The 23,539-nt window shown below is 56.4% G+C and overlaps 9 protein-coding genes across 9 annotated transcripts; 4 read left to right on the top strand and 5 right to left on the bottom strand.

The window, feature by feature from the left end:
* Positions 1 to 482: 482 nt before the first annotated feature.
* BCV69DRAFT_232986 (hypothetical protein) lies at positions 483 to 830 on the top strand (the record flags this gene model as incomplete). Its single annotated transcript, XM_025489853.1, has 1 exon — positions 483 to 830. A coding segment is annotated over one exon (348 nt), but the record flags the coding sequence as incomplete, so codon positions are not given.
* BCV69DRAFT_282179 (hypothetical protein) lies at positions 799 to 3,538 on the bottom strand. Its single transcript, XM_025492261.1, has one exon. It carries the CDS (start codon positions 3,463 to 3,465, stop codon positions 1,237 to 1,239), a length of 2,229 nt encoding a protein of 742 aa, XP_025348618.1. The 5' UTR covers positions 3,466 to 3,538; the 3' UTR covers positions 799 to 1,236.
* A 155-nt stretch (positions 3,539 to 3,693) lies between these two features.
* On the bottom strand, positions 3,694 to 5,555 carry BCV69DRAFT_282178 (FAD dependent oxidoreductase). Its single transcript, XM_025492260.1, has 2 exons — positions 4,442 to 5,555; positions 3,694 to 4,363 (listed from the first exon to the last, which is right to left on the bottom strand). Exons 1-2 carry the CDS (start codon positions 5,487 to 5,489, stop codon positions 3,780 to 3,782), a joined length of 1,632 nt encoding a protein of 543 aa, XP_025348617.1. The 5' UTR covers positions 5,490 to 5,555; the 3' UTR covers positions 3,694 to 3,779.
* Positions 5,556 to 5,773: 218 nt separating this feature from the next.
* Positions 5,774 to 7,957, top strand: BCV69DRAFT_235958 (ChaC-domain-containing protein; the record flags this gene model as incomplete). The annotated part of the gene is made up of 2 exons (XM_025489914.1): positions 5,774 to 7,059; positions 7,153 to 7,957. Coding segments are annotated over 2 exons (2,091 nt in total), but the record flags the coding sequence as incomplete, so codon positions are not given.
* Positions 7,958 to 8,425: 468 nt separating this feature from the next.
* Positions 8,426 to 9,609, bottom strand: BCV69DRAFT_298469 (hypothetical protein; the record flags this gene model as incomplete). The annotated part of the gene is made up of 4 exons (XM_025494222.1): positions 8,426 to 9,109; positions 9,186 to 9,310; positions 9,339 to 9,348; positions 9,442 to 9,609. 4 exons carry the CDS (start codon positions 9,607 to 9,609, stop codon positions 8,426 to 8,428), a joined length of 987 nt encoding a protein of 328 aa, XP_025348615.1.
* Positions 9,610 to 9,713: 104 nt separating this feature from the next.
* On the top strand, positions 9,714 to 15,012 carry BCV69DRAFT_282175 (Shikimate dehydrogenase). The gene has a single exon (XM_025492259.1). It carries the CDS (start codon positions 9,771 to 9,773, stop codon positions 14,901 to 14,903), a length of 5,133 nt encoding a protein of 1,710 aa, XP_025348614.1. The 5' UTR covers positions 9,714 to 9,770; the 3' UTR covers positions 14,904 to 15,012.
* A 12-nt stretch (positions 15,013 to 15,024) lies between these two features.
* Positions 15,025 to 16,625, bottom strand: BCV69DRAFT_298467 (Sec20-domain-containing protein; the record flags this gene model as incomplete). Its single annotated transcript, XM_025494221.1, has 3 exons — positions 15,025 to 15,916; positions 15,992 to 16,198; positions 16,264 to 16,625. 3 exons carry the CDS (start codon positions 16,623 to 16,625, stop codon positions 15,025 to 15,027), a joined length of 1,461 nt encoding a protein of 486 aa, XP_025348613.1.
* A 220-nt stretch (positions 16,626 to 16,845) lies between these two features.
* On the top strand, positions 16,846 to 21,981 carry BCV69DRAFT_282173 (hypothetical protein). Its single transcript, XM_025492258.1, has one exon. The coding sequence runs from the start codon at positions 17,140 to 17,142 to the stop codon at positions 21,760 to 21,762; it is 4,623 nt and encodes a 1,540-aa protein (XP_025348612.1). The 5' UTR covers positions 16,846 to 17,139; the 3' UTR covers positions 21,763 to 21,981.
* BCV69DRAFT_282172 (chorismate mutase) lies at positions 21,962 to 23,305 on the bottom strand. The gene is made up of 2 exons (XM_025492257.1): positions 22,308 to 23,305; positions 21,962 to 22,233 (listed from the first exon to the last, which is right to left on the bottom strand). Exons 1-2 carry the CDS (start codon positions 23,204 to 23,206, stop codon positions 22,167 to 22,169), a joined length of 966 nt encoding a protein of 321 aa, XP_025348611.1. The 5' UTR covers positions 23,207 to 23,305; the 3' UTR covers positions 21,962 to 22,166.
* Positions 23,306 to 23,539: the final 234 nt, after the last annotated feature.

Below are 23,539 nucleotides of genomic sequence, written 5' to 3'. Positions count from 1 at the left end.
GGCGGGGTGGCGCTGCAGCGGGAAGCTCGGGGGAATGAGAGCTGGACCAGGAGCGGGACCATGATACTCAAGGGCTTATCTCGAGGGATGTCTGAGCACCTCTCCAGAGCTCCATGTCGTCACTCCAGCGGCTACACTGTCATCTCAATACCGCATCTTCCCAGAATCAAACAGAACCGCCGTGCCTCACTAGACGTCTTGCATGGCCTGGCGTGGGCGGAGCGAAGCGGAAAGGCGGGCGGACGGACGGACGCAAGAATGCAGACGGAACGGAGCGTGAATAAATTGGGCCCCTCAGTCCGTCGGCAAGGAAATTTCGAGCCAGGAACTTCCTAACTAGAGTCAAGCAGTAGCCTACCTAGTCTCCTCAACGCCTTGACTACACCTACCACTATCACTAGGCTGTCGAATTTAGCTTTGGACGTCCAGCTAGTTGCCTTTGTCATCCCTCCCACCTCCATACTCTCTTCTCCCTCAACACCATGGGTCGTATCAGGCACAAGCGCACTCACCACGCCCGCCGCGACGTCTCCCGCGCCGCCCGCACTCGAGCTCGCAACCTCGACTTCGACCAAGTGCACGCCAACCTACACGACGCTTCCAAGCGTTCCGAGCTGGAGAATCCCACTGAGCTAGATGTAGACAAGCCTGGATTGGGAGTCTACTACTGTATCGAATGCGATCGACATTTTCCTCGTGCAGAGGATAGGGAGGTTCATTGGAAGAGTAAATTGCATAAGAGGAAGGCGAAAAAGGTTAGAGAAGAGCTGCCTTATACCCAGGAAGAGGCGGATAGGGGAGCTGGTGTGGGAGTGGATAGGGGAGAGAGGGCAAGACAGAGGGAACAGATGAAGCAGGCACAGCTGCAGCTGCAACAACAAGGGGATAAGGGAGAAAATGTTACGATGGATGAGCAGACAGAAGCTACGGCACCAGCACAACCTGCAACCGCTCAAGTCTGAAGAGAGAGTGAAAATGAGAGGGTCTTCACGATGAACAACGAACTAGACGCTATATACCCCGGCCAGATCCAAGATGGCTGGCCGACTTTGCAAAACATAAGCACAAGGTAGCTCGCAAGGCTGGCGCAGCGAGCAATCAAATTCATCTGCGAGAAGCAAGTTCAAATACAAATGCACTGCGCAATAACAAGGTCTCTACAAGCAGAGATTTCATCTAACCTGCCAAGCAGGGCTTGCCGCGGATCAGTCGAGCGCCTCCGCATCATTTCTTCAATCACACTGTCCTCGTCGCTCTGGTGCACCTCGTCCTGCTGAGCTCGTGCGCCAGCCTCCCCACGCGCACCTCAATGGGCGTGCCTGCGCCATTCAAGACGTCCTCTGCGTCTTGGCTGGACCAGTCGGACCCATCCGACTTGAGCTCCGAGAGCGCCGTGAGGTACGAGGTCAGGATCAGCGTCGAGATACTTGGTGGCTTCGGATCGCCAGAAAGTGCAGGGGTGGAGTGCTCCTCTGCAGTCCGGCTCTCCTTGTGGTTGCTCTTTCTATTGCCGTCTCCAATGGATAGTCCCTTTCCAGCCGCTCCTTGATTCACCGCGCTTTCGGAGCCCGATACTTGACCTTCCTCGACTGTCACCTGCTCTCGCCACTTTTCCACCTCTGAACCCAGACGAGCCAATGAAGTGACCTGCCTGTCCAGCCTGGGCACTACGTCCGTCCACTCCTCTGCCCCTTCATCTGCCTCTGCCGTATTTCTGACACTAGGCATACCGTTTTCTGCGAGGCTCTTGTAAGGCTCTAGAAGCGCATGCACGTATCTCACCAGCCTCGCCCGCTTCTCCCTGATTTGCACCACGCCCAATTTTGCGCCTTCCTCTTCGTATGGATTGTCCATATTGAAATTGGCACCAGAAGCCGAAAAGCCGCCACCGACGCGGTCGGGTGTGGAGCTGTACTGGTCCATTGGAGCAGCCTCCCCCGCTGCAGATCCGGCGAGAGCGGGGAGTGGATTGACCAATAGTGTACTCTCCAGAAGCCACGTCTCGATGCTTGCATAGGAGTAGGAGAGCGAGGCGCCTAGCGGTTGAGGGGAAGTAGCAATCGTGTTCACAGCGGCGGTACGCATTGCTGCACCGAGTGAATTGGAAGAGGCAGGACCATTGCTGCCCAGAGAGCCCGAGGCCTCAAGAGCTTCATTCCTCCTCACTCTCTCGCGGGAGAGGGCAGGGGAGAAAAGAGGCGAGAGAATCTGACTGGCAAGAACTTGTGGGCGATGCACATCCTCCGCCGCTTGGCCTTCGTTGACAGAGAGCAGGCCTGCGAAGGCGACCTCGTCGTAGGAGCTTGAGGAAGCATCGCACCACCTCTGTACATCGGCTATGAGCTTGCGTCCCACCAGCGTATCAAGCGAGACAGTCTGTCCACACGATTGGCACTTGCGTCGCCACTTCGAGTCTACGAGACCGCGTCGTGACCTTGAAGTTTCGCTGCCCGCCTCTCCAATAAAGGGGACTCGGGCTGAGAAGGAACACGTGGGGGCCGGGCAACAGACTCGCAGCCCTCCAGACAAGAGGTCACTTTCGCCCATCCAGCCGTTTCCTTTGTCCTGAGACGACGCACCACTCTGAAGATGGAAGGGTGTTGAGGTGCTCTGAGTCCACAGGCTGCGAAGCTTCTCCGCTGCCCCTTGAGCGCCGTCCGAACGAGCGTGCACAGCAGCAATGGCAGCGAGAGGAAGGTGCCAATCTCTCAGTCTAGCGAATGAGCCAGTCATGGAGAGAACAGACATGTCCATCGAGTTCCCTAGCAGGGCTGCCCAAGCGATGCAAACGTCAAGAGGAGGGATCACGGAATCGGGCAGTTTCTTCTGTGAGTCGCCAATGCAGTGACTCCTTTCACTTGTCCTCGATCCTTGTACGAACTGAGAAGCCACAGGAAGAATCTCTAGACAAAAGAGCTCGAGCCGGGAAAGAGCTTTTGTTAGATAGAGACGCCAAGCTACGTCCGGGTCAGAGACGACTGCTGAGCTAGCTTCGGCAGCTGCATCCACTGGATCGGCAAGCGAGTACTGAGGGGGTACATCCTCGTCTGGAGGAGCCGGTACCGATGGAGCCGCAGTGTAGTCGCTTTCTTCTGCAGGCTTACTACTAGACGGTGGAGTAGTCGACCTGACGCGCCCATGATCCTCGCTCGGATTGGCATCCCCCCTTATGTCCGTCTTGATCTTCTTGACAAGCAAGAGCAGGAGCAGCGTATGTAACACGGTAGCAGCATCGAGAGCAACTTCGTCTCCGGGAGCTGAACCTGCAGAAGTGTCTCTCTGCTTTCCTTTGCCTTTGCGACTCTTGCCAAAAGACAGACTGGTTGCAATTCGACTAGCAGCGCTAGGCGTGGCGAGGTCTGGGTCTCCACGAGCGCGAGAGTCCCGTCGAGCCTTGGTCCTCTCCAGCCAGCCGGCTATGTGCGGCTGGAGAGCGAGTGTGGAATACATGATGAGAGCGGCCATGACGACTAGCACAGGGGAGAGCAGCAAGGGGTGAAGAGGACATGTGGTACAGGGACAATGGTCAAAATGGGTGAGATAATCTGGGTGTGCAGGCGGCGGACTTGCGGAACAAGGACGCCGGAGTGGAGCGGGTCAGTCGGACTCAGCAACGAGTGCCGACGGCAACTTGTGTCTATGCGATCCTGCACCTTGCATGGACTCCCGTCGACGCCGCCTCAACATTAGATCAATTCCGCCTGGGGATACTCTATCTGGATTGTCAAAGATATTCATAAGCAATGGGGAATGTACAGGAACTGTGAGGCTACCAAGTATCATGCCCAGGCGTCGAGCGCTGGCGCACCGATCTCCTCGTTGCGAGCTCCCTTGGGTATCACCTTCTCCTTTTCTGCCTGCCTCTTTGCTGCATCGCCATGTCCCCACACCCTCTCCGCAATCATATCCCCTACCAACTCTCCAATTGCCAGAGAAGATGTCAAGCCTGGCGATTCGATGCCGGCTAGTGTCAGCATGCTACCGCCCTTTCCACCCTTGACGGTCTCGCTGCCGTTGCTGGCTTGAGCTCCCCTCAGCTCTTTGGGCAGCTCAGCGTGAGCCCACAGCTTCTGTTGCTGCAGATCGCGCGAATAGTGCCAGAGGAAATTAAAGTCCATGAACTTAGCGCCCGGGGGCACCAGCTTAGGCCGGATACCTGCATAGTCGGGAGCCAAGCCTTCCAGAGATATGTCGGGTAGGAATTGGGTGATGCTCTGGTGCATGCGCTTCAGGTGATCATCTGATGAGCTAGGAGCAAGAGCAGATCTCCAGAAGTCAACGCTTGAGGACGAGGAAGGGGGTTTGAGCCACTCCGAGTCCGGTCCAAATTTGATATTGCCTTCCATATCTAGAGTGAGGTGAGCTACAGTGGAGGCAAAGAAGGCGGGGAGGCTAAGCGATTCGGCGCAATACCTTACCGAGTTGGTGGCCTCATACTCACTGCCTAGACTCTCATGGCTGTGTGCTCCCTTAGTCATAGAAGGCACTGGGTAAATTAGCCGCTTCACATTCTTGACCCCAGGACCCTTGTACGACGTGTAGTTGCCCTTGGAGTACCACATGCCCATGCGTTCAGTTCCTTCTGCGAAACGCTTATCACCCTGCAGGGCATTGAGTGCAAGCTGCCCGTTCAAGCCGGACGAATTGATGACTACTCTGGCTAGAATAGCATCTGGCTCGGCCTGGTCCCCAGTACTCGTCTGCACGACCCAGCCCTCCGAGCTATCATCTGAGCCTCGCTTCCCGCTTGCAGCCGTACCACTGCGATCTGGCAAGTGAGGATCTATCCTCACCACCTCGGTGTCGTACACAAGTTCGGCGCTGTCAGAGTCCAGGATTTCCCGCTCGAGCGAGTCCATCAACTCGTGGCTGGAGACAATGCCCGTCCTCTCGGACAGGAGAGCCCAGCCGATCTCGGACGATATATCCGGCTCCAGCTCTTTTGCCTCTGCGCCACTAAGTAGCCTCACTGGCGGGGCCAGTGGGCCAAGAGTGCTGATGTGTTTCTGCATGCCCTCAAGGTACTCTTTCGACTCCCTGGGCCCGACTACAAGCTTGCCTGTCTGCTTGAAGGGCACTCCCCACTCCTCGCATCTTCTGTACATCATTTCTCTGCCTCTGAGACACAGCATTGTCTTGAGACTTTCTGCAGGATAGTAGAGGCCGCCGTGAATCACTTCGCTATTACGTGAAGACGTCTCCTCGCCCGCACGGACGTGGCGCTCGACCAGAAATGTCGATTTGTCTGGGTAGCGCTTGCAGAGGTGTGAAGCGATGGCCAAGCCGACGACACCTGCTCCTATGACCAGATGATCTACTTGCATCGCAGGCTCTTTGGGTGGAAATTTATCGTGTGGGAGTGTAGCGAAGAGGCCAGGAATGTCATCCTTGGACCTCAAAGTGGAAGACGAGAAAGAGTGCGAGGGGGCGAGCGGCCTACGCAGCGGCAGGGTAGCACTGAGCTGCCTGGCAGCCCTGAGAGTGATCATGGCTGCCAGTCGTCAGTGTGGCGGGAGGCAAGCTTGCGGGAGCACCGTTATCAGTATGGGGCAGGGTGTCGAGCTGCAGCCACCCGCCGTGCTTCTCCACTCGCGGCGTCTCAAGACGGAAGTGGCGCGTCGGAAAGCTTTCGCAGCCAATTTCCAAGATTTCCCTCTTCCACCTTGGTCCTCGCCATACAACCGCTCGTCGAATACTCGCGATGGGAGCGGCTCAGTCTGCTCGAGCAAGGGGAGGTGCTGGCGGAGAAGAGGGCGATCGCACTCAGCCGGACTTCACCGACTACTATGAGCTCCTCTCCATAGAGCCAGAAGCCACAGCCGACGAAATCAAGCGGTCTTACAGGAAGCTCGCTCTTAAGCATCACCCAGACAAGAATCCAGACGATGTGGAAAGAGCTACGAAGCACTTCCACAAGCTTCAGGAAGCATTTGATGTCCTGTCTGATGAACAAGAGCGAGCTTGGTACGACAACAATCGGCAACGCTTTCTGAACGGCGAATTTGAGAATGCAGACCTCGACGAAGAGGCTTTTGAGAGCTTTAAAGAAGGCAACAAGCCCGCCAAGGCTGCCGGTAGCTCGAGTCCCGGCCTTACGCCGAAGCATCTGATGAGGTTCTTCGACCCAAGCCTTGCGAGCGACTTGAGCGACGCCGACTCCTCTTTCTTCGGTACTTATCGAAGGTTGTTCGAGCGTCTGGCAGAGGAAGACAGGGCAGCGGCTGCCTACCCAGGCGACGAGGAGTCCTCGTCTCTCCCTCGCGACGCCTACCCGTCCTTCGGGTACTCTCATACATCATTCGTTGCCGACAAGAAGGAAGAGACCGTACATCAGACCCCGGTTCGGGACTTCTACACGTTCTTCATGAATTTCCAGACTCGGAAGTCTATGGGCTGGCTTGATCAGTACCGTTTAAGCGAAGCGCCTGACAGGAGGGTAAAGAGGCTTATGGAGAAAGAGAACAAAAGGGCAAGGGACGCCGGCAAGAGGGAGTATAACGACACCATACGAGCCCTCACCCTCTTCGTCCGGAAGCGTGACCCTCGCTACAAGGCCCATCAGGAGAGTCAAGAGAAAGCTAGGGTGGGCCCTGAAGCGGAGGCGAACAGGAAAGCCTACGTAGAAAAGATTGAGCGAGAGCGCAGAGCTAGGGCAGATGCATTCCAGCCTCAAAGCTGGCAGATCGCACAAGAGACCGAAGACATCTACTCTGGAGATGAGACCGAGGAAGACGACGACGAAGACGAGGACCAGCTAGATGAAGGAGAGGACGAGGATCAAATAGACGCAGAGGGGGTGTCTGGGGACGAAGAAGATTTCAACGATCTGGAATGCTTCGCCTGCGACAAGCGATTCAGGTCAGTGGCAGCATTCGAGAACCATGAGCAATCTACCAAGCACAAGAAAGCAGTGAAAGCTCTACAGAAGAAGATGAAGAAGGAAAGCAAGGAACTGGGGCTAGACGATGATGAGGTAGCCACAGATCGCGTGGCCGCAGACTCTCTGGCTGGGAACGTCAAAGCCATGGGGTTGAGGGATACAGCAAATGAGGAAGCTGAGTCGCAGTCAAGAACCAGCATCTCTGCACCTATAGGTAAGAGCAAGAAGGCCAAGAAGAAGGCAAAACAGCGCATGAAGGCGTCTATGGCAAGCGAGAATATCAGCGACGACGAGGACGGAGAAGGGGAGAAGCTAGGAGCATCGTCTGCTGCAAGCCCTTCGGGCATCTCTACTCCTGCCAATGGGCCTGTCAATGGAAATGCTGTTGCTGGCACTGACTCTCCAATAGCAGCGGCCCCTTTCTCAGCCGAGGATTGGGAGCCGAGCTACCAACCTCTGTCAGAACGTCCAGAAGGCTCTTTCGACGTCTTTGGCTTTGGGTCACTCATCTGGAAGCCTCCGCCCCATGTCATAGGCTCTCAGCCTGGCTATATCAAAGGCTTCACGCGTCGCTTCGCTCAGCACTCAGTAGACCATCGTGGAACTCCAGCCAGGCCGGGTCGAGTGGTCACGCTGGTCTCAGCCAAAGACTGGCACGCTCTCAACGGCGAAAGTCTGCCTGAAGGGGACATCGTCTGGGGAGTGACGTACACTATAGACCCTGCGCACGCAAAGGAAGTCAGAGAGTATCTAGACTTTAGAGAGAAGAATGGTTATACACCTCAGAAGGTTGACGTGTACGGGAAGACGCAGGGCACTGACGACAGTCAGGACATGGAAAAGCTCATTGTCAAGGACTGCTTGGTCTATGTAGGCCTGCCAGACAATGAAGCCTTCATAGGTCCGTCGCCCATTGATGCGTTGGCCGAAAGGATCTTCACCTGCCAGGGACCTTCAGGCAAGAATGACGAGTATCTCCTCAACTTGGCAGTCGTCACCAGGAAGCTCTCGCCGCAGAGCGTCGACAGCCATCTATTCGAGCTAGAGACAAGGGTGAGGAAGCTCCAAGAAGAGGCCAGGAGGGGATCCGGTAGAGGCGCCGAATTGGCAAAAGAGCTGGGCAAGCCTGACGATGTGGGAGAAGCAGATGATGGGGGGCAGAACGGCGGCAAAAAGTCACGACGGGCAAAGAAAGACAAGAAGGGCGGCGGCTCAGAGGTGAGTGACGCGTAAGAAGCTGAATTCTCCTGTTTTTTGAGCACGCTGACATGCATTGTTCTTTCTCTGTCGTTTCCCAGCGCTGCAACGTCTGTGGACAAGGCTTCGACTCGAGGTCCAAGCTCTTCACGCACGTACGTGAGAAGGGTCACGCGCTCGCCAAAGGGGCTGCCGGTGGTCCATTAGATGACGATGAGGATTCAGACGGACCAGTCCGTGGCAAAGGCAAGAAAGGCGGCAAGAAGGGGAAGCGGTAAAAGATGTTGAAGAGCGCCCACGCACGCATTGCTTGTTCTAATGTACAATGTAGATGATTTTCAGACCAGCTCAGCTGACCATGCCGTTCTCATCGGCCGCGACTCTGCCTAGGTCCTCCTCTGCGTCCATCCAGAGGTCGCTCTGACCCCAAACACCAGTGACGATGGCCACTACGATCCATGCTCCGGACTCTGCCCGTTGATCCGTACCTTGTCGCTCTGTCCCCTTGAGCTCTATTCTCCTCAGCGAGATGGCAGCAATGCACGCTCGAGCTAGCACGCGCAGGATTGAGATCTCGTCAGAGGTAAGACGACGGTCGAGCTTGGCCAAGAGGGAGAAGCACCATCTAGAGATTAGAGGGTCGATCGCCGGTCTCGAGGAAGAGGGTGGTAGATCTTCCGAGGGCTGGGAAGAGACTCTGAGGGCGATCCAGTACGGGATTGCCGTCAAGACAGACAAGATCTGACTGATCGTGAAGCGAGCGAGCAGTATGGGCGTCGGCTCCAATGGGACTGAGCGTCTCTTGGCAGCCTCGGCGGGATCGTTGTAGAGGCCATCTTCATCTTCTTCCTCCCACTGAGGGTCGTGCGCTTCTTCTGTCTCCCCATTTCGGTCTTCGCCCTCGAACGCTGGTCGCTCAGCACGGAACAGGAAGCGATACCAGGCTTTATTGGCGCCTTCTGTTGTCCTTGCCTTTGGCAGCCGGCCAACGTCGAGCGTTGGGAGTGGATTTGCGGAAGTGTGAGAGAGAGCCTGCGGGGGATGAGAAAGAAACTGGGAATCTATCAGCCAACGAACAGCTGTCGTTACTACGTCCGGACAATCTCACCTCCCTCATCGCTACGAATCTAGCCAGGAACTTGTCGCGCCATTCCTGGGAAGGCATGCCGAGCTCTTCAGCTCTACTTGCCGGCTTGACGTAGGAGGTGGACGCTACCGCATAGGGATTAGACGCTGCCAGAAAGATCGAAGGATAATGAACTGCTTCTTGCCTGCGGGGACGCAAGCAAATGCGAAGGGCATTGTCAGCAAAAAGGCTTCGTGAAAGATCCGCCAAGCAACGCGCTAAGCTGCACTCACCTTACCATGGCAAGGTAGACACTCCCATCGGCCGGTACCCCGTCGAAGTCATCCGGCAGCTGAGCGACAGGCAGAGTCTGGTTGCCAAAGTCCTCTTCGCCATTGACGCCCTGCTTGTGAGAGGTACCTGTGCCAGTGTACCTCTTCTTCTTGCCATTGGACGCCGAGGTCATCGTACCGAATTGCGGGGAAGGAACCTCGAGGTGGACGCGGAAAGAGATGCGCATCTCGCACAGGAAGAAAATTGGCCTGACTCCACCCACGCAGCTTCTTCTTCCCCGCTACTCACAACACCTTTGCTTCCTCCTCCTTACCCATCCCCTCCCCCTTGAACATGACGTCTGCCACTGGCTCCATTGCGGGCCAGAAGGAGGCATCATACCATAGGCCCCCGGTCGAGTCGCAAATCCCGTCCGGCCAAGCCTTCACGATTCACAAACTGCAATGTCTTGACTCACAGATCCACCTTGGCTTTCACATTCTGCCTCACGTCTTCCATACCATCATCACCGAACTCAAGTCCTCGACTTACGTCTTCATCACCGACAGCAACCTCGAAGGCATCTACGGCGAGACGATCCGGCAAGAATGGAAGACCGTCACATCGAGTCTCCCTGCGCCTCCCAGGCTGCTCACTTACACCCTTCCCCCCGGCGAGACGTCCAAGAGCCGTCAGGTCAAGGAGCAGATCGAGGACTGGATGTTGTCTCAGCACTGTGTGAGAGACACTGTGCTCATCGCGTTTGGTGGGGGTGTCATTGGCGATCTGAGTGGGTTTGTCGCTGCTACTTTCATGAGGGGTATCAAGTACGTTCAGGTGCCGACCACGCTTCTAGCAATGGTGGACAGCGCTGTCGGGGGAAAGACGGCCGTGGACACGCCTCACGGCAAGAATCTGATTGGAGCATTCCATCAGCCAAGATACATCTTCATCGATGCGGGCCTCTTGAGGACACTGCCAGAGCGCGAGTTCAGCAATGGTATGGCAGAAGTGGTCAAGACTGCTGCCATTTGGGATGCTGCAGACTTCGCAAAGCTAGAGTCGTCGTCTGACGCGATTCGGGCAGCCGTGCTGTCCAAAGATGCTCAGGCCACCGCTACGCAGGGAAGACATTCTTCAGACCGATCTGTCCCTCAAAGCCTACTCCTAGACGTCATTCGTGGCTCAGTAGGAGTCAAGGCGCACATTGTGACCATCGATGAGAAAGAAACTGGCCTACGCAACCTAGTCAACTTCGGCCACTCCATCGGCCATGCCATCGAAGCTATTCTGACTCCTGACATGCTCCACGGCGAATGTGTCTCCATTGGCATGATCCTTGAGGCTGAGCTGTCTAGACGTCTTTCCGGCTTCGCCCAAGTCAATTTGGGCCGGCTCGCAAAGGTCCTCAAGGCATACAACTTGCCAGTATCACTCAATGACCCGCGAGTTACCAGCCTGGATCGGGCAAGGGGTCTCTCCACTGAGAGCGTAATCGAAGTCATGAGGATGGATAAGAAGAATGTTGGTACTACGAAGAAGATTGTTCTCCTTCGTGACATTGGTCAGTGCCACGAAGACAAGGCAAGTTCCGTCGAGGACGACATCATTCGGAGAGTCCTTGCACACCAGGTCAAAGTGAGCCCTCTTGCCTCACCCACCAGTGCAAGCAGTGGGAGCGCAGCTTCTGCTCCGACGAAGCTTTCGACCCCAGGTAGCAAGTCTATCTCCAACCGTGCACTCGTGCTAGCGGCACTGGCAAAAGGAACCACAAGGCTTCGCAACTTGCTGCACTCGGATGACACGGGCGTGATGATGACCGGTCTGGCGCAGCTACAAGCTGCCAAGTTTGACTGGGAGGAAGGAGGTGAAGTCGTCGTTGTGCATGGCAATGGTGGCTCATTGCAAACTCCCGAAGATGGAACGGAGATCTACCTCCAGAATGCCGGTACTGCAGCGAGATTCATGGCCAGCGTTGTAGCCCTCGCCCGGGATGCTCAGGGCCAAGGTCGACCAACTATCATCACGGGCAACGCCAGGATGAAGGAGAGGCCGATTGCCCCTTTGGTGGCAGCCCTGCGGTCAAATGGCGTCGCAATCAACCACACAGAGAATGATGGATTCCTACCTCTTGCCGTGTCGGGCGAGTCCGGCTTCAAAGGCGGACGCATCGAGCTGTCAGCCTCCATCTCGAGCCAGTATGTCTCTTCCATCCTGCTTGCTGCACCGCTCGCACGCGAATTTGATGTCCTGCTCGAGCTGGTCGGTGGAAAGGTCATTTCACAGCCCTACATCGACATGACGATTGCGATGATGAAGGACTTCGGCGCCAAGGTCGAGAGACTGACCGACGAGCAAGGCAAACTCACAGACAGCTACCGGATCGCCCGCGGCGGGTACACGTCTCCAGGCGCATACGATGTCGAGTCTGATGCTAGCTCTGCAACGTACCCCCTAGCCTTCGCTGCCATCACTGGTCGCAGCGTCGTTGTCGAAAAGATTGGATCCGCCTCTTTGCAGGGTGATGCCCGCTTTGCGACCGACGTTCTCAGACCTATGGGCTGTGATGTCACCCAGACGCGTACCGAGACGCATGTCACTGGACCTGCCTCTGGCCAGCTGCATCACTTCGAAAGTGGCGACGTCGACATGGAGCCGATGACGGACGCTTTCCTGACTGCTGCCGTGCTCCTGGCTGTAGCGGCACCCCATCCTACCAGTGGCGCCAAGTCGACACGCATCCGAGGCATTGCCAACCAGCGAGTCAAAGAGTGCAATCGCATCCAGGCGATGATGGACCAATTGGCAAAGTTCGGAGTCAAGACGGTAGAGCATGAAGACGGGCTGGAAGTCTTCGGTATGGACAGGGCGTCCATGACCAAGGACATTGTTTCTGTTCACTGTTACGACGACCATCGAGTCGCTATGGCTTTCAGTGTCCTCGCCACGGTGGTTCCTTCGCAGACCATCTTGGAGGAGAAGAGGTGTGTCGAGAAGACTTGGCCGAACTGGTGGGACGACCTCGAGAGCAAGCTCGGAGTCAAAGTCGCTGGCGTCGACTCGGATCTCATTCCGAGCAACGTCTTCGCCAAGAGTGCAGGTACTGCATCAGCCGCCGAACTCACAAAGCTCGATGACGGCCTTTCGCCTCGCGCGTACCATCCCGAGGCTACAATGTTCTTGATTGGCATGAGGGCATCAGGAAAGTCATACCTCGGAAGGATGGCTGCCACTGCCTTGGGCAGACGTTTCATCGACGCCGATGTTCTCTTTGAAGAGCGCCTCGGCCATCTCGGCACTTACGTAGCCGAGAAAGGCTGGCCCGAATTTAGACTTCGAGAGAGCGAGATCCTCATCGATCTGATGGACAACCATTCCTCAGGCTACGTGATCTCCCTCGGAGGCGGTGTCGTGGAAGACGAACGAAACCGAAGTCTTCTTACTGCCTATGCACGAAGTCGTGGGCCTGTCGTCCACACAGTGAGGGCACTGGACGAGATCAAGGCTTTCCTCTCGACATCAGGTCGACCCGCCTGGGGTGAGCCCTTGGAGACGGTATGGAGTCGTAGGAGGCCGCGATTCACCCAATGCTCGAGCTTGGAGATCGTCAACTTCCGCAGTCCTGCTGATCCGGCACCCATTGCTGATCTTAGTGACAGTACGCTCCTTGCCGAAGGCGCGAACTCTAGCACAAGAGCTGCCTCGTCTTCTATCGTGCCTGGACGGTCTCAAGAAGCCGCTATGGCACGAGTCTTCCGCTTCATCACCGGTCAGCACACGAACCAAGTTGACTTGACTGCGCTGGACAACAAAGGCAACCCTCGCACGAGCTATTTGCTCACTCTGACCTTCCCCGATATCCTCCCAGCTTTGCCACTGCTGGACGAGATCACAAGTGGTGCTGACGCGCTTGAGCTTCGAGTGGATCTACTGAGCCCGACCGGCACTGCTGCTACCGCACCGACTGTGCCTCCCAAAGAGTTCGTCGCTTTGCAGCTAACCGCTCTTCGTCAGTGGAGCGGTCTGCCTATTGTGTTCACCGTCCGGACTCATTCTCAAGGTGGCATGTTCCCCGACGATGCTGAAGAGGAGTACTTTGATCTCGTCAAGATGGCTCTGCGAATGGGTGTCGAGTACATTGACTTGGAGATTGGCTGGCCGCGAGCCCGGCTGGCGGCAGTCAAGGCACAAAAAGGTCACACCAAGATCCTTGCCAGCTGGCACGACTGGTCAGGCGACATGAAGTGGACGAGTCCTTCCACATGGGACAAGTGCGAGCAGGCTGCAGCTGTGGGCGATGTTGTCAAGCTCGTGGGCAAGGCCGTCTCACCTCAAGACAACCTGGATCTGGAAGCCTTCCGGAGACGTGTGGCTCAGTCGATCTCAAAGCCGCTACTCGCCATCAACACTTCCACTCTAGGCCAGATGTCTCGCATCCTCAATCCCAATCTCTCACTCATCACTCATCTTTCGATGCCAACGCCTGGTGCACCGGGACAATTGTCATTTGCCGAAGTGCAGCGTGCTCGGTCGCTTCTCGGCCTGCTACCGAAACAGAAATTCACCCTGTTCGGCAAGCCCGTTGCTCACTCCTTGAGTCCGCTGCTCCACAACACTGCTTTCGGAGAACTAGGTCTTCCTCATCATTACGAGCGGGTTGAAACAGACGTCATCAACGATGCTGTCAAGGACTACATCCGTAGCGACAACTTCGGAGGCGCGAGCGTCACGATTCCCCTCAAGCTCGATATTATCCCCTTGCTGGACGAGCTGACAGAGGACGCCAGAGCAATTGGGGCCGTGAACACGATCATTCCCATCAAGACCGCTGGTAGCGCGACAACAAAGCTCATTGGAGACAACACGGACTGGATTGCGATCCGCGCCCTTTGCGTCAAGTCTTTGCCTCTCACCGTGCGGGGTACAAAGCAGTTCACCGCCCTTGTCATTGGAGCCGGAGGAAGCGCCCGTGCTGCGCTCTACGCAGCACACAAGGTGGGCGTCTCGAAGATCTACCTGTACAATCGCACGCGCGAAAACGCCCTCAAGCTGCAGCGCACGCTCCCTGCCGACTGGTCCGTTGAGGTGGTGGACACCCTCGACGAGTCATCCTTCGGAGACAGGCCACCACAGGTCATCATCTCCAATGTACCCGCAGATGGAACGAGCTTGGACGCCTCTAGCGGAGCGGGTGTGATCCTCCCCCGCTCCATCCTGACCAATGCCAAGGGCGGAGTAGTGGTCGACATGAGCTACAAGCCCCACCATACTCCTCTCCTTGAGCTCGTGCGACTGGAGAACGAGCGACATGAAGAGGAGCGTCAGGACGGTATTGCGGGGGCTGAGAAGAGGGGCAAGTGGGTCGCGGTGCCTGGTCTGACGATTCTGCTGGAGCAAGGTTGTCATCAATTTAGCAAGTGGACGGGCAGGGAGGCGCCCAGAAAGGTGGTGGAGGAGACGTGCTGGAAGCAGTACCTGGCTCAGTGAGAGGTGGTAGACGTTAGCGAGAGTTAGTGTTGCTGTGGGATCCAACTTTCTCCAAAACCCCACTTGTGCGTGGTGCTTCATTGTGTAATTGGATCCATGTTTGACAAAATCTTGCAATGTGTTACAGCTCGTCATGCAGCTGCTCCTGCGGCTCTTCCGCCTCATAGAAGACCTTTTCCCCATCAGCCTCTTCATCCTGCTCAGTGTTCTCCTGCCTTTCGTCTTTTTGCTGCTCCTCCTCCGCCTCCTCATCACCGCCCACGTCGGTCACCTTGTCCTGATCCTGGACCTCGTTGCTAGGAGGGGAGGCCAGCTCCTCCACCTCTTCCAGAATCGTCGGCCGATCCTCAATATTGATGTGGATATCGTCCGCTCCTCCATCCACTATGGCCTCTTCTTTGGGCAGCCTAGCAGACTTCTCCCAACTTCTTTCCTTCTGAGGAACTGCTGCTGCTGTTGAGGCCGCTACTGCCGCCGCTGCGGCCTCTTCATTTGCCTTTTGCGCTCCATTGAAAGCAGTGGTGACTGCTCCGGCCAGAGTGGTTGAAACAGCAGCCGCTACCTCTGCAGCGGCTTTGCTCGCCGTGGGCGACTTCTCCGCTACGCTCTTCGCCGCCTCCTTTGCCAGTTGCAGCTTTTGCTTAACATCGGCTCCTCCCCTCAGCCCACCTAGGCCGACCAGCCTGAAGAGAAAGGCAAAGAAGCTCACGCCCCTGTCCCATATCCTGACCTTCAGAATATAGCCGACGCAGAATGCAAAGAAGAGATAAGCGCCCAATAGCATGAGGGCGTCGATCTTGTCCTGTCTCTCCATGCTCTTCAGAATTCCCCCGGAGTTCTTGACTAGGTCGGAAAAGGTTGCATAGTCGAAGGAGAGGGTGGAGAGGGAATTTGTTGACTCTTCGAGGAGCTCGGCGGAGAAGGCGGACTGGGTCAAGGAGTCCGACAGCAGACCGACCGTCTGACGGAGAGCCGAAGTGAGGTCTTCTGAGGCTAGGAGGGATTCGTCGCCACTGCAGGGTAGTGTCGCAAGAGGCGGTTCGATTAGCTCACATTCTGGGAATCGAGGATGTGCATACGCGACTTACCCAGCGGCGCCTCTCTTGTTTGACTGAGATTTCTGGCGTTTACTCTTGCTGGCAGCAGCAGCAGCAGCAGTCGCGTAGTTCACTGGCGATGTGTCTCCCGTCGCGTGCCCATTCTGACCTCTCCCACTGATGAGCAGGCCCTTCTCCTTGCGCTCTGCCAGCGTCTTACGGCCTTGGAGCAAGGCAGCTCTTGAGGAGACGGTTGCGCTGAATTCGGAAGGACACTGGAGTGAGTTCACCAAGTACTGGTCTCCTGGAAGTCGGCAACTCACTTATCGAATTGCTCCCTGACTCTCCTCCATTCGCCCTGAATCATCTGGACCTGTTCTCTTCCTCCTTGCTCAAAGGCCACCTCCTGACAGAGGTCCTCTACGAGGTATTGTCCTTCCTCGACGAGAGTAGCGCATTCTGAGAGCGCAGCCAGGAGCTCAGTCTCATAGGAGTCGAAGAGCGAGATAGCGGAAGACGACGAAGCATTGTTAGAAGAGGAAGAGGAGGTGAGACGTGGCAGCTGGAAGGAGGAGATGTCCCGTAGCCTCAAGGTCAGGGGGGACAAGAATATGGAGAAGGCAGGCGGAGCGGCCAATGCGCTGCTCTTAGCCATTGCTTCGGCGTTGCTGCTGGCAGCAGCCATGCTCACGTAGCCCGTATCGGTAGGAGGTGGGGGGTGCGAGAGGTCAAAGGTGGATATATCAATCCAAGAAGGTGTTGCAGTGCAGACGAGGCGTCGCCCGTTGGTGCAGCGGGGCAGAGCGGAGTTGCAACTCCACAGGCGAGATTGTGGAGACGCACACACGGAATCACCAACAGGCGCCAAGGGAGGCCACCGTCTAGACGCTACCATCACCTCGACAGCTACCATCCTCGCCTCCTCACCACTACTTTGTACACAGACAGCACGGTGATCCCCCTTCTCTACACTGTTGGTGATCTCAGCTTCCTCCAAGTATCACTCGCGGCTCTTTTCGACCCAACACGAGAAGCTCAGTAGTAGCCTCCTATCATCACTGCTGCATGCTAAATTGATACTCGCTACGACGTCTACTCAGCATATATCGCCGGGCGCAGGCGTCCGCCTCAAGCTGACGTCAGTACTGACAGTAGCCTGAGTCCTGTTGCAATCCCACTGCCTAGGGTTGGGCTCAGCCATGGCAGATGGACTGGCAGAAGCCTGTGTGCCAGAGCAGAGCGACAGCAGTGGCAAGAGGGGCAAGAGGAGCAGCATACAGGGTTCAGACCAGTTTCACGATACCACTGGGCCTCAATCATCAGCTCAACATCGTCGGAGGAGTAGCGTGCAGATGATTTTCAGGACCAACTCGCGGTCAAGTCAAGCCGGCCCGTCTACTCTAGATCGGGCCGGACAGGTCCTCACTCAGGATGCTCACTACGCAGATGAAGCATCACCCTATCCATCGACTACTGACTCAAGATCTGCCAGTCTATCTAGAAGAGATCATTCGCGGGCTCCTCAGCCTCGACCGGCGACAATGGCTACAGCAGGGCGCACTAGCCAGGGAGCAACCCCACCGCAGAGCGAACGTACGCCACAACGACCTCCGCGTCCACCTCCCAATTCCTGGCTCTCGAGGTCATCAAGTAAGACATTGGGTAGAAAAAGATCAGGGTCTTTAGGTCTCAAAGACGAAATGGCGACGGCCCCACCTCCGGACGATGCCTGGCCTCTTGCCCTCAGTCGCACTCTTAGCTCATCTTCGTCCAAGTCTGAGGTGGCAGCTTCCAATAGCTCACCCCATCGGCCCATGTCTGGCCCTTGGCCTCGCTTTGGGGTAACCATGCACCGCAGAGGCTCCAGCCCCCTCGAGAGCAGCGCTCACTCGCCTTTTGCGAATTCGACCAGGCAGTCATCGTCTCCCCGCCCTGTCTCCTCTACTGCCAGGAGGTCAAGCACGCTCGATGCATTGCCGAAGAGGATCGAAGAGGGCGAGCCTGAGTCTCTCATTGAAGGTCGTTCCTTCACCGGCGCAAATGGAGGCAGCAGAGCTATCGGCAATTCCATTGCTGTTGATTCGGCTAATTTCGAAGGGAAGAGGGCACCTGGTGCCAAGAAGGCAGCGAAGCTATTGAGGAAGATCCGTAGTCGTACTCTGTTGCCGGAAGAGGATGTGGGCAGTGGTGCAACGGCAAGTACACCAAACCATACCAGCGTCAACGCATCCACGGAGAGTCTGGTCAGTACAAGTACCCGCGACTCTTCGCTGTCTGCGAAGGGGCGTTGGGTGAACAATGCATTTGACAAGGCCATACCCAATTGGATGGCCAACAAATCGAGGAGGGAGTCGACGTCTTTGTATCCAGAAGGCCAGAATACAGACTCGCCGGTGCCTTCGGATGCCGCTATGAGGCGGTTCAATAGTCCTCGCACGCTCGAAGCATCGCTACAAGGGTCGATCGACTCGGAGAGGGAGAACCGAGAAGTGCTTAGCAATGAGACCGAACAGGGTTTGCCCACACGTCTCTCAGGCTGGTTCATGAATGTCCTAGGAACCGATTCTGTTCAGGCAAAAGGCCTCAGGAAGAATGAGAGGCTCAATGGAGACGTCGATTCACGGGATGGATCTCCGCAACTGGGGGAACAGAGGATTGAAGGTGGTGATGGCGGCAGCAAAGGCAAAGTGGTGGGTCGTAAGACTAGCATACCTTCCCTCAACCACGCCAGTCTCCCCAAAGCGGCGCCAAAGGCATCCGGGATTTTGGCGAACTTTTCCTCGTCGGCCCGAGCTCGAGCAGCGGCAGCAACGGGCGCAGTCGCCGCTACAGCAGGCCTGGACCTGTTGGCTGGCCCTGAACAAGAGGACATCTGGCTGCTTGGTGTACGACATGGCCCGAACGTTCTTGAAAGTACCTTCAGACGACCCAGCGGTGCACCTACGAACCAAGGCCCGGACAGCATCCATGATGTCGGTCCAGAGGGCACGACCGTAGACCCGTCGAGCGGTAGCAGGCGCCATGCGTTCAAAGACGACGTCTCACCCTCTCTCAAAGTTGATGACTCAGGCATCCGGCGACAGCGTTCGGGGTCTATGATGGACGATGGCGGCTCAACGAATGGATCTGACCGCAGCAATTGGCAAGCTGAATTTCAGCTGGATTTTAGCTCACGCATTTGGTGTAGCTACCGCAGCCAGTTCCCACCTATTGCTCGCGACGGAGTCATTTCTGAAGCCGCTGCCAGCGCAGCTGCTATGTCTGCAGCAGCAGCTTTGGAGTCTCAGGGAGGCAACCGATTGCCTCATGCAGCATCCCTGACGTCGGCTGACACAACCACCCTTTCGGACAGCCAGGTCTCTACCGGCAGTATCAACAGTAGAGGTGGCTGGCTCGGCAAGAAGCTCGGCGAGGTAGGCGCCACAGGCGAGAGTCTAGTCAACAATTACGCCTTGGGCAGCTCGCTACTTCCTTACTCGTCATCGCAAGCCAGCACCCCAGGTCCATCTCCTGATGCAAGCTCTACCACCATGAGCCTCAGCGAGAAGATGGGTATCACTGGGATCTGGGGACGAGCCACTGCAGCCGTGCAAGCAGCTGGGCTTGCAGGTCGCTCAGGTCTTACGACAGATGCTGGCTGGGGCTGTATGCTTCGAACAGGACAAAGTCTCCTCGCCAACGCCCTTATCGAAGTACATCTAGGGCGACAGTGGAGACGAACCTCGCCATACTTTCGTCAAGCTGAAGAGTACGAAGACGATCCTAGTCTGCAGCAGAAGAGGGTTCGTGCGACGTATGCCCAAATACTGAGTTGGTTCATGGACGACCCAAGTAGTGCGTGTCCCTTTGGCATTCACCGAATGGCGCGCGAAGGCAAGAGACTGGGCAAAGAAGTCGGGGAATGGTTTGGCCCGAGTACAGCCGCTGGAGCTATCAAGAGGTTGATCGATGAGTATCCACGAGCAGGCCTCGGCGTCTCTTTAGCCAGTGATGGTGTAGTCTACCTGAGCGAGGTCAAAGCAGAGGCCAAGGCTACGAGCCGGCTCTCGACAATGACGGTGACGGATCAAAGTGCCTCGTCCTGGCAAAGACCTGTCTTGATTCTTATCGGACTCCGACTCGGACTCGAAGGAGTCAATGCTATGTATCACGAGGCGATCAAGGCGATCTTTGCCTTCCCGCAGAGTGTTGGTATCGCAGGTGGAAGGCCAAGCTCTTCATACTACTTTGTTGGTCAGCAGGGAGACTCTCTCTTCTATCTCGATCCCCACACTGTGCGGCCGGCGGTACCGTACCGTCATCCACCTCCCAACGTCGGCGTCGCGTCCTCACGCGATCTCACGCCCCGAGGGGGGGAGCGTGGTCAAGATACTTTTCAGGACGAGGACGATTGGTGGTCGTCTGCCTATACCGACTTGGAGCTGGCAACGTTCCATTGCGACCGCGCCAAGAGAATGCCAATGCGATCACTGGACCCCTCGATGCTACTTGGATTCCTGGTCAAAGACGAAGCTTCACTGGTAGACTTTACCACGCGCGTGAGAGCGCTGCCCAAGGCTATCTTTGCCATTCAGAATGAGCTGCCGAGATGGATGAGGGGAGACGATGAGGATGACTTTGGCGGATCCGAAGGTGAGGCAGCTCCTTCTCTTGAGAGCTTCTCCGAGAGTTCGTTTGCTGCAGATGATGATGATGAACCTCATGGAGACGCAGGAAGCTCGATGCTCTACTCTTCCGAGAAGACTGAAGACAAGGGTAACGACAGGGAAAAGAGCAGCGAGGCTTGTGACACCGAGACTCTCGATGAGGGGTACCAATCCGATGCGACCCGTCCCATTGGCAGAGGTCCAGCACGGCTGCCAGACATTCAAGTCTCGTCGAGCGCAATCGGTAGCCGACTGGCTGGCCCGGCTTCTCTAGCCATGGATGGTCTTCGACAGATCTTCCCATCGATGCGTGCCCCCTCGTCAGAGCAGGAGCGGACTGATCACCCAGGCAATAGCAGTACGGAGGCTTCGCAATCTGCGGAACACAGTTCGCTCCGCTCAGACAGTCAACAAGACCTCGAGACGCCCCGCTTTCAGTCCGATCTGCGCTTCCCTTCGGCAACTTCTACGTCCACTGCCATCTCCCCTGGTCACAAGCTCCCAATTGTCCAGTCGATGCCTCGCTCGGGAAGCGAGCACTTCCTCTCGATCTCTAGTGGTGTAGGGAGTGAGGCCAATGGTGCAAGTGCGACTGGATCTGCGCGGCGGCCATCCTCGCCTTCGACAGTTGCTCCATCGATGCAAGATATCCAAAAGGAATACGACCAGCCTTCTTCTTCCTCTTGCCCTCCACGGACAGTAGCGACAAGCTCGCGCAATGCTTCGGAGACTGTGCGTCCCTCCCTATCCTCGGCTGCAGACACCACCTTCGGCACCTCGTGGGAGGAAGTAAGTCCTCATCCCCTCGAAAGACGCTCCTACCCTCAGGGGGACATTGTGCACGATCTCTCCACACCGCGAGCAGAACAGCAAGACATCTCGGGCGACACCTCATACTTGTCACTTGGCACCCAGCAGCATCAGCAGCAGCAGCAGCAGCAGCAGGGACGGCGGCCACGGCACGAGCGGGGGAGCGAGTCCTACGTAGATCTAGGTCCGAGAGGGTCTTCCCAGACGATTCCTGCCGAACGGTTGGACCAGGCCTGGCGAGAGCGGGTGGGAGCGGAAGATGGAGAAGGCGGAGAGAGGCGGCGGAGGAATGGGGAGCGGGAGGAGGAGGACGCAGAAGATGAAGGCTGGTCCCCTCTGCCGCCTACATTCGATGAGGAGAGGTGACCCTTTAGGCCTCTGGGAGAGGGATAAGGAAGGGATTTTGACGACCTATGCTGAGAGGTAGGCATGGTGTGTATCCGTGTGTGGCTACCTCTTCCTGTCCACCCTTGGACTATCCTCATGGCGAGTCGAAGAAACGCCTGGTATTATATCGCTTCATCTCTCACAAACACCTGCGTGACTGTTCATGTGTGGACGGACATTATGGCAATGACAGTGGCATTAGAATGTCTAGTGAACTTCCCCTTTTTTTTGCTTCATTACAGCAGCAGTGGGAGACAGAAATAGGGGATGGGCGAAAAGGTAATCTAATAGACGATGCTGGATGGGTTGCTTTCATCTATGCGAGTCTTGCTTCTGCACGGAGCTGGGCTGTGGGTATTGATTCAACGATTGCTGGGACTCGATCACTCTTCGATGTAGCCTTTGCCGGCTTCGATGGCTTCTAGCTGCGTAGGGCTGAGGTGCTCCAGACTGGGTGTGAAAGAGGTAAAGTCAGTACGAGCGCCCTCATAAACTTCATCAACAAGATTCTCTCTCATACTCACCGCTTGAGCAGGTAGTCGACCTCTACGACCTTTGTGAGCGGAATCACAAACGTCTCGTAAATCTTGACTACCTCGTCTGCCTCAATCTTCCTCTGTGTATCCTTATCCTCCCCTTCCCTTCCATGTCCCTGCTGCATAAGTGCCACAGCCTGATCCAAATCCTGTCCATACACTCTAGCCTTCTCCCTCAACCTCACAAGCAACGCCGCCTCTACAGCAGGCTTAGTGATGAGGGCAAGGACAGCCTCGGAGTCGCGCTGCCGGATAGGCTCTAGGAAGGCCTGTGGCTCAGAGCGGAATTTGCTTTCGGAAACGAACATGCCGAAGTGAATACGACGACTCAGAGCTGAAAGGACTTCGGCGTCACGTACGGCTGCAGAGCCGTATTGTCCATCGTCTGCCGTGGCCGTTTGAGACGAAGAAGAGGAGGAGGAGGAAGTGCCGCTACTGCTGGTAGTGGGTTGCGCATTGAACTTGGCGGTAATGGTAGGTACGATGTGATCTCTGTAGTACTCGTATATCCTCCGATTGACATTGATTCCATGATCATACAGCAGGTTGGGGTACTTGACCGGCGGCAGCACAGGCTTAGGGAGTAGGCTCATGTCCGTAAAAGGGAATTCATCAGGGGCGCTCCACCGCCTACAACGAGCATGTGCGCTTTCCACTTCTTTGAGGAACCACTCTACCCAGGAAGCCTGCCATCCCTCGCCTTCAACGAGCTCCTTGATGGCTCCAGGCTGGTACATGGGTGCATTTTGGGCGAATTGAGCACGCTCGATTAGCTGGAAGACAATGGTGTCTTCTAGACGCTGTAGGACGGCGCGGATATTGGCGAGGGAGAGGATCTGCTGGGCGGAAGCCGTGGCCAGGTTGAAGGTGTTGGTCGAGGGAGCCATACTGGGCGACGAGGGTGACCAGGAAGAGGGGGAGCAAGAAAGTAGCGGGTCTCTGAAACGAGCGTGGTGATGTCCTACGATGGGATGTGACGGGGTGCGAAGGTGAGGGGCATTGCTCCGCTGCATTGCTCCCACGCCTCAGAGCAACCCCCCTCTCGGCGAAAATCTCGGGCCGAGCGGGGCCGCGGTCGAGCCACCCAGGAATTGAAAGCAAGGCATATCACACGACGAGCGCTTTACTTTAACAACATCGCAATCAAGATCAGAGGCAGCTAGGAAGAGATACCAAACAGACATCATACTGAGCAGCCCCGTCTCCACATCTCAGATTAC

This window comes from Pseudomicrostroma glucosiphilum (genome assembly GCF_003144135.1).
Source record: "Pseudomicrostroma glucosiphilum strain MCA 4718 unplaced genomic scaffold BCV69scaffold_5, whole genome shotgun sequence".
NCBI classification, from domain to species: Eukaryota; Fungi; Basidiomycota; class Exobasidiomycetes; order Microstromatales; family Microstromataceae; genus Microstroma; species Microstroma glucosiphilum.
Note: the sequence above shows the minus strand (reverse complement) of the source record. Positions and strands in the feature narration are given on the sequence as shown.

Excerpts from the sequence above, each read along its gene's own strand:
- BCV69DRAFT_282173 (XM_025492258.1), top strand. The coding sequence starts at position 17,140 with ATGGCAGATGGACTGGCAGAAGCCTGTGTGCCAGAGCAGAGCGACAGC.
- BCV69DRAFT_282178 (XM_025492260.1), bottom strand. The coding sequence starts at position 5,489 with ATGATCACTCTCAGGGCTGCCAGGCAGCTCAGTGCTACCCTGCCGCTG. Across the intron at positions 4,364-4,441 it reads CAGCCATGAGAGTCTAGGCA|CTCACCTCACTCTAGATATG; the intron begins GTGAGTATGAGG and ends CCTCCACTGTAG.
- BCV69DRAFT_282172 (XM_025492257.1), bottom strand. The coding sequence starts at position 23,206 with ATGGCTCCCTCGACCAACACCTTCAACCTGGCCACGGCTTCCGCCCAG. Across the intron at positions 22,234-22,307 it reads GTCGACTACCTGCTCAAGCG|TCTGGAGCACCTCAGCCCTA; the intron begins GTGAGTATGAGA and ends TTTCACACCCAG.
- BCV69DRAFT_282175 (XM_025492259.1), top strand. The coding sequence starts at position 9,771 with ATGACGTCTGCCACTGGCTCCATTGCGGGCCAGAAGGAGGCATCATAC.
- BCV69DRAFT_282179 (XM_025492261.1), bottom strand. The coding sequence starts at position 3,465 with ATGGCCGCTCTCATCATGTATTCCACACTCGCTCTCCAGCCGCACATA.